This window comes from Camellia sinensis, chromosome 6, assembly GCF_055761805.1.
Source record: "Camellia sinensis isolate YWXY chromosome 6, ASM5576180v1, whole genome shotgun sequence".
NCBI lineage: Eukaryota > Viridiplantae > Streptophyta > Magnoliopsida > Ericales > Theaceae > Camellia > Camellia sinensis.
The window spans coordinates 113,714,267-113,722,520 of NC_138966.1; the positions used below are offsets into that span (position 1 = coordinate 113,714,267).

General features: G+C 34.5%; 1 protein-coding gene across 2 annotated transcripts; it reads right to left on the reverse strand.

Annotated features, from left to right (window-relative positions):
- Positions 1–145: 145 nt before the first annotated feature.
- On the reverse strand, positions 146–4,361 carry LOC114320213 (alanine decarboxylase). Of its 2 annotated transcripts, XM_082876955.1 has the most exons (6): positions 4,205–4,361; positions 3,783–4,119; positions 2,063–2,294; positions 1,759–1,952; positions 1,511–1,647; positions 146–985 (listed from the first exon to the last, which is right to left on the reverse strand). In XM_082876955.1, the coding sequence occupies exons 2-6, from the start codon at positions 4,081–4,083 to the stop codon at positions 419–421; spliced, it is 1,431 nt and encodes a 476-aa protein (XP_082733081.1). In that variant the 5' UTR covers positions 4,084–4,119; positions 4,205–4,361; the 3' UTR covers positions 146–418. The 2 variants fall into 2 exon arrangements, with proteins under 2 accessions (XP_082733081.1, XP_028123129.1); XM_028267328.2 differs by having other exon boundaries at positions 3,783–4,361.
- Positions 4,362–8,254: the final 3,893 nt, after the last annotated feature.

Here is an 8,254-nt window from a genome sequence, read left to right on the forward strand (position 1 = left end):
CATACAAGTAACATGTGGGAATAATAAAGCAAGTGAACACTACACCTTCCAAGTTGCAAATCATCGTTCAGAGTTGTGCCATACCATTAACATCAATCAACAAGAATAACGTCGTATTTTGTTCAATTTCAACAATTTCTGCCCAGAATATCAAGTGAATTTTGCTTCACCGTGAAGAAGAATGTTAACAGTTGATACTAGGTCAATTTTGTGTAAGAGAATCTTGCACAAGCAATATGAGTGAAACTACTATAACTATAAGCAGGGGCAATTACAAAAAATCACTAAACTGCATACAAGCCTAGATTCATCAGGCGGTGAAAAATACATATAAACTGAAAAAGATTGCTCTTGAACTAAGATTAATGTTTTGCTACAAATGACAGCAGAATCAAAATTACTTTGATGGACTGACAAATCACTTGTGAAGAGGGCAAACACAATTCTCACTCCCTATATCTGCAGCAAGACAAGGAGGTCGAACTTTCTCATCTTCATACCAGATTGAGCGTTTTTCAATTAAGTCATTTAAGAAATAATCTAGTGTCTCAATGGTGACATTGGGCATCACAATAACATGTGCCATATTTCTCTCGCAAGCAAGTTGCCACCGCCGAACAAACTCTTCATCTAGAGGTCGCTCAAACACAACTGTGCTGCTCAGCTCATTGAGCATAGCGCTAATGCCTGCTTCCCTAAGACGATCTTTCAAATAATGAGCATTTCTAAGGCACTTCTGGACCTCTTTCTGAAACCCGTTGTAACCTTTTCTGTTCAGGGTGTACCACAGGAAGATTGGAGCATGGCCATTCCGGCTTCCCATTATCGTGGCATCTCTTGAAGCAAGGTACTCAACATTCCTGGAAAGGGCATTAATGTGTTCAATTCTTGTTATCTGAACACCGCATGGCATCGGACATCCAACAAACTTGTGACCAGAAACACTCACACTTCCAATGGGCTTCTTAAAGGTTACTTTGGGTGCCTGTTCTTCCCCAGAGAACAATAAGCTCAAGAAAGAAAAAATGAAACAAAAAAACAAATGATATTGTTTATCAATCTTATTATCTATGAATAAGATCAGATGGAAGATAACAAGATTCAGAAGAGGGATAGTGTTGAGAGATTAAGCCTATTAAGCAAAGATGGTTATTTGTACATGTTCCCATCCTTGATCAGCAGGGTGGGAAGTAGGTCTAATAACCATTTTTTTGTACTACTTATTGGTCACGTGAAAATGGTTAAGCTAACCTTTAAACTGTTCTGTCAAGCCAGGAACAAACAAATCGAAGGTCCTCATGAGGTTATGAATGAAGTACCTTCAACTAGGTTCACCAACCTTTGTGATGATAATCACCAACACCACAGTAACATTTAGTGTGGGATATTATTTAGACTTTCCTTGAGTTCAGTGATTTGAGATAGATCCGGGAAAAATCATAAATTGAAGGCCCCGAAGCCTTGTACATGGTGGGGCATGAAAAGTGGAGGCAAAAGAAAATCCACTTACACGTTTGACAAATGGCATCATGAGCCCAAACAAAGCTCCATCACAGTGGATGTAAAACCGATTATATGACAATCCGCATTCTTCAAGGGTCTGTATAACAAGATCAAGATCATCAACGGCTCCTTTGACAGTAGTTCCTGCAACACAAAGAGACACGAATCAACTCATGGAGGTGTTAATGGGCGTGTAGTATTTTGTGTGTGTCTGTGTGCTTGTGCAAGTTCAAGAGAGAGAGTGAGAATAGACACCTATGTTCACGTTGATGATGGCTGGTTTGTCCTTGTTAGGAAGTAGCTTGGCTTTGAAATCTGCGCAATCAATCTCCCCAGTCATTAAAGTGCCAATCTTGACACAGTCCATCCTGTACATTCGTGCAGCTTTGAAGATAGAGTAATGCGACTCTTGCGAAGCATACAAAATTCCATCTGGAAATACTTCTCTCCTGCATATTTAAATTATGCTTATGTTAGAAAAATTCTTGAACAGAAAAATCCTCAGAAATAAAAAAAAAAAACAAAGCACCACCAAGCTAAAGCTAAAATATATACTAACCCAACTAGGATTCCATGAAGGTTGCCTTCTGTGCCACAATTCGTAATGTATCCCCAGTATTTGTTGTTCTCTATTTCCCATAGATGGGCAAACCAATCCAAAACACCCACTTCAAATTGTCTTGAATGAACACCATAGTTGCTTTCAATAAATGGATCACCGAGGTTGTTTATGGAGAAATGTTGCAATTGTGAAAGAGCACCATAATCGAAGTCCAGATTATATGGATAACCTGTAGTAACATAATTTAACACAAAAAAGCTATAAGAAAACAATAGATTTCGTGTGAGAGAAAAAAGAATAGCTCTGCAGAAGTGCATTATTTTGACTACTATAAATTTAACAAAGTGTAAAATTTAAGAAACTGATACAGGTATTTAATGGCAATAACTGTATTTACAAGAAGTATTTAAAGGCAAAATCAATACAAGCTTAAGATAACAGATTTTTGAAATTTGTTTAAGATTAAGTTGTGTACATAGGAATTGCCATCTTTACATGATTACATGTTTAATACTAGGACCTCATACGATTACATTAAGCCACTCCTTAGGCTGTGTTTGAATTATAGATTTGGGTAAGGATTTGGAAAGGGAAAGGGTAAAGGAAAAAAAGGGTGAACTGTGAATGAAGCATAACTACATTTTATCCACTTTTTCCCTTTCCTTTTCCAAATCCCTACCTAAATCAACAATCCAAACAAGAAAGGGAAAAAGTGAGTAAAATGTAAATGAAATATAACTACATTCACCCACATTTTCCCTTTCCCTTTCAAACTCCTATCCAAATCCATAATCTAAACACAACCTTAGCAGAATCCAATAGGATAAATTGGCCATAGTCATTGACTGTCAACAACAGCCATCATACTCAAAACCCATGTTCTCCTTGGTGTCTAAGCTTTTACACAATGGCGCCCAAAATTATACACATTTCAGTACAGATGCATAAAAAAACAATCATTGGACACAAGTTTCTCAACATTTGTTTAAATAACTACATCTTAAAAAATATCCAATCCTTTTCAAATTCTAATTACAATGTTACAGTGCAATATCCAGATTGGACACCAAATTACATTTTGTCCAATAGAGTTTGGACAAAACATTATCGTACCCATTGACAGGCCTTCAATTTGGCTACTCAGATGCACCAAATCAAAAAACTAAATTGAAAATTTATAAATCATATTGGCGGGTTGCAAATTTTATTTAATTACAATAAATTGCACCAAAGAAATATTATGATAACTATGGTCCTCATTTCTTGAATGAAAAGGGCAAAGGTAAAAAAATAATTAGAAAATACCAAAATTTGCAAATTGTGAGCTTACTCAATATGTAAGAGATCGCATTTATAATTTCTCTTTTACATAATTGTCCAAAGCTTAGAAAAGACAAGAACTAAAATGGATAATTTACAAATACAATTCTTGAAATTTGTTTAAAATATATATTACCCTTGTAATTCAAAAAATTACATCTTACCTCTTCAAATTTTTAATTGCATAACAAATAATCTCTTTTATTAATAAATCATAAATTTAATTAATTTTTTTTAATAATGTCACAAATATATTTCAATTAAGAATTCAGAAAGTAGTTAGGAATTTCTTTTTTTTGAGTTAATTCGGTATTTGTAATTGGCGTCCATTTTGTCAGCAGCCAAACGGAGCAAAAACAAAATAAAAACGAAAGGATTACTTATTGTAAGGGTTTACCTAAATGGTGCTTGGTCCTCTCAACGAGAGTCTTCCGATACCTAGCCAAGACACCTGCCATGAAAGCCTCCTTATCGCCGGTGGACTCATCGTCCACTTCGGGCTCCGTGACGGCGAGGCATGAGGTGTGCACGTTCCTCCCCAGCACAATCTCTCTCTTCTTCTCTCCTCCGACTTTGCCTCCATTGCCGATCTCACCTTCCGAAGCCACGACCGGAGGCAAGGGTTCCGCAGGGACGGTCGTTGGATCGAAGCCATTTGATAACAGGTCGACCTTGCCGTTGGCTGATAGCACCGACATAGTTTCAGCTTCGACTTCAACACAATACGGACAGATCTGTGATTGAGATTTGTTGCTTGGTTAGCAAGAAAAATTAGGATATAATGACGGAAAATGAAGGGAGAGAGAGAAAGAGCTTGACTGGTGGGAACTGGTGGAGAAGCGGTGGAGTCGGTCGCAGGGCGAGCTGAGCCACCGAGAGAAACAGTTACACCCCGTTTGGATCGAGCGATCTTGGCGGGAAAATTAATTGTGCCCCATTGGCACCACGTGTCATGCCATCAGCTAATTAGGGTGGAGAATTTAGGAAAATGTTTCGACCCACAAAGGTGGCTACACAATTCCTGATGTATTGATTATTGATGTGTTTGATTTTTTTTATCTCTGACTAGGGCTGTGTAAGAAATTCTTAAAATTCGTTACCAAATCTAGTCCAGTCCAATCCGATAGGTTTTGATTGATTTTTTGAATCTGTGGTTTGGCTTCGGATTGAAGAATTAAAGATCCGTAGTCCACGGATTGGTTCCGGATTGAACCCCACGGTTCCGAATTGGAACCGATCCAGACCGTATGCAAATAGCCTATATTTTTATTATGCATCCTCCCCTATAGTATATTCTCTTATTCTATATAAAACCTAAACTCAAACCTAAACCCTGTATAATATATTATTTTATTACTTTTGTTTGTTAGTTTTTAGTTTTAATTTGTAATGGTCTAAATACTTATGATAAAACCAATTTTCTTATGATTTTTTAAATTCTAGAACATTATGTCACTATTATAGAAAAACATGATGTTATTATGGAACGAATATAATGCTATGTTTATATTTTTATGAAATAAGGCCCCGTTTGTTTCCAGAGATGGAATGGAGGGGATTGATAGTGAGGGGATTAATAGTGAAGGGATTGTTAGTGAGGGTCGTTTGTTTTCAGAGATAGAATGGAGAGGATTGATAGTGAGGGGATTAATAATGAGGGGATTGTTAGTGAGGGGATTGATAGTGAGGGGATTAGTAGTGAGGAGATTGATAGTGAGGGGATTAGTAGTGAGGAATTGTTAAATTATTTTTATATAAAATAATAAAACAAATAAAAAAATATAAAAAATTAAAAATTATATTTTAAAAAAAATTTCCAATATATAAAAAATAAAAAAATTTCTAATCCTCTCACTATTTTTCTAATACCATCTCTACCTCCTCACTATGAATCCCCTCCCCAAGGCCCCGTTTGTTTCCAGAGATAGAATGGAGGGGATTGATAGTGAGGGGATTAATAGTGAGGCGATTGTTAGTGAGGGTCGTTTGTTTTCAGAGATAGAATGGAGATGATTTATAGTGAGGGGATTGATAGTGAGGGGATTAGTAGTGAAGAGATTGATAGTGAGGGGATTAGTAGTGAGAAATTGTTAAATTATTTTTATATAAAATAATAAAACAAATAAAAAAATATAAAAAATTAAAAATTATATTTTTAAAAAAATTTCCAATATATAAAAAATAAAAAAAATAAAAAAATTTCTAATCCCCTCACTATTTTTCTAATACCATCTCTACCTTCTCACTATGAATCCCCTCCCCAAGGGTATTAGTAATACCAAGGTATTAGTAGTACCCTCCCTATCTCTCGGGGATTAATAGTGAGGAATTGTTAAATTATTTTTATATAAAATAATAAAACAAATAAAAAAATAAAAAAATTAAACATTAATATTTAAAAAAAAATTCCCAATATATAAAAAATAAAATAAATAAAAAAATTTCTAATCCCCTCACTATTTTTCTAATACCATCTCTACCTCCTCACTATGAATCCCCTCCCCAAGGGTATTAGTAATACTAAGGTATTAGTAGTACCCTCCCCATCTCTCAAAACAAATAAGGTATTAGTAATACCAAGGTATTAGTTAGTTCCAAGGTATTAGTAGTCCCAAGGCTATCTCTCAAAACAAACACCCCATATATTAGTCCCAATGTATTAATAATCCTAATCCCCTTGCTAGAACCCCAAACAAGCGGGGCCTTAAAGTGTTATATATATATATATATATATATTTTGTTATTTAATTATGTGAATCTGTGGTCCTAAATCGATCCAATTCGTGTTTAAACGGATTGGTTTCATGATTTAAACGGATTGGATTGGTTCCGATTTTTCAAGAACCGTAGATAACGGATTGGTGCTGGTTTTACCCCAATCCGATCTAATCCGGACGATGCTTACCCCTATCTCTGACAATAATATGAATGGTTTAAATCATTTTGAGAGTTATGAGAATTGTGTTTTGTAGGAATCTCTATTATTCCCAAGAGAATTTATTGGTTAGTCTGAAAGCTAGCCACTGCTTTAACTATGTTGTGATCCCGGAGGCGGTGGAACCAATAATTTTGATTTGGGTGATTAGAGAGTAATATTGGGCATGGTATATTATGATTGATAGAGAAAGTTGGATTAATAATTTTTTGTTAGTTAATTAACAAATAACATGGTTGTGATTGATAAAAAATAATATCACGTGGCGTTTCAGAAATACCAAATAATTTTTCATAAGGGTGTAATAATAGGATTTGGGAATGTGCTGCTGCGCGCCCAAAACGACATCATTTTGGGCTCCACGGTTATTTCAAAAAATTTCAACAACACTGAGGTTGATCCCTTGACCCCTTCGATAGATGCAACGCTCTTACTACTGCGCCACTTTGTGTCCTCATTCCTATTAAGGACACATATTATTTATTATATTATTTAAAAAAAAACTATATGTATATAAATCTAACTAGGTGGATGTCATCATCCCACTTTATTTTGTGGTTCTTAATTTCATAGTGAGAGAATAAATAATGTCCATTAAATTTAATTTATATTTTTTATGAATTGATGACACCATTCAGTTCGATATATATTTGCACTTATCCATCTAAACAAGAAGCAAAATAGCTACTTCAAGAATAAACAATATAATTCATCAAATCAATAATTAAAAAATAATAATTATCAAGTTATGCCAAAAACTATAATATATCCATCCAAAACAACACTAAAAAAAATTTCAAGGCTCAAACAAAATTCTATAAAACCCATTTGAAATATTCAAAATATGTCTAAAAAAAAAAAACCATTATCTAAGAATTACGATAAAAAATAAAATAAAAATACTATATTTCAATTCTGTAGGGGAGGTTGTGAATGACCACAAAATTTTAAAAAAGTGTCATTATCTAAGAATGACTCACCCCCCTCCCCCCTCGGGTGGGATTGAGCTCTCCTTCATCAAATGACATCCCCTAAAAAAATTAAAATGAATAAGTGTGAGAAAATATATTGGAATCAATTTATTTTTTTATTAAAAACAAACTAAATTACAAACTTAAATTGTATACCTGAGAAGTTTGTGGATTAACTGATAGTTGTGAAGATAAAAGGGTAGACTGTGGGTAACTTGATGAGCACGCAATGTTAGTATCGTCAAGCTTGAAAAGATTGTGACCATAATTCATCAATTGTGCCCAATAGGGTATCCCAATATCCTAATTCATAAAATACTGTTAGAAGTAAATATACTATTATAAGAAAATTTAAATATAAAAAATAAAATCTAACCTGTGAGCAGCATAAAGAGGAACTTTGAACAATTAACGTGTTGTTTGATTGGCCAATTTTCTAAACAAATTATAACATTTATCAATACATTGCATGAGTCAAAAAGAAAACAAAAATTAGAATCAATTAGGTGAAAAATACCTTACTAAGGCCGGTAGGTTGTGAAATAATTTTTGTCCTCTTATTAGTCTTCTCATGCCAAGGTTTTAATCTACCCCCACCCTTCTGTCCACCTTTTTTTTTTAAGCCTTTAACTCTTGCAAAGTTAAGATTAGAACTCATATCAATGTTGCTTTTACTGCCACAATCACCCAAATCATCAAATGATACCATCATTTTATTCACTTTTGTACACAGTTCCTTAATCCCTTCATCAACCAATTAATAAGCAGGCTTATACATAGATGCTTGAGTTGCTAGCTTTACCATCCTAGGACAAAGATCCCTGTAACGTGTTGATATCTCTAACTTGGGATCATTCTCATCCACTTCAACTTTTCTTTCCTTAATTTCACCACTCTTGGCATTTAATCTCCATCGACCTAATATGTACCTCTCAGGAATTTCCATAACATTCATTCTATCAA

Excerpts from the sequence above, each read along its gene's own strand:
- LOC114320213 (XM_082876955.1), bottom strand. The coding sequence starts at position 4,083 with ATGTCGGTGCTATCAGCCAACGGCAAGGTCGACCTGTTATCAAATGGC. Across the intron at positions 1,953-2,062 it reads CTTCATGGAATCCTAGTTGG|GAGAGAAGTATTTCCAGATG; the intron begins GTTAGTATATAT and ends TTAAATATGCAG. Across the intron at positions 1,648-1,758 it reads CATCATCAACGTGAACATAG|GAACTACTGTCAAAGGAGCC; the intron begins GTGTCTATTCTC and ends TTTGTGTTGCAG.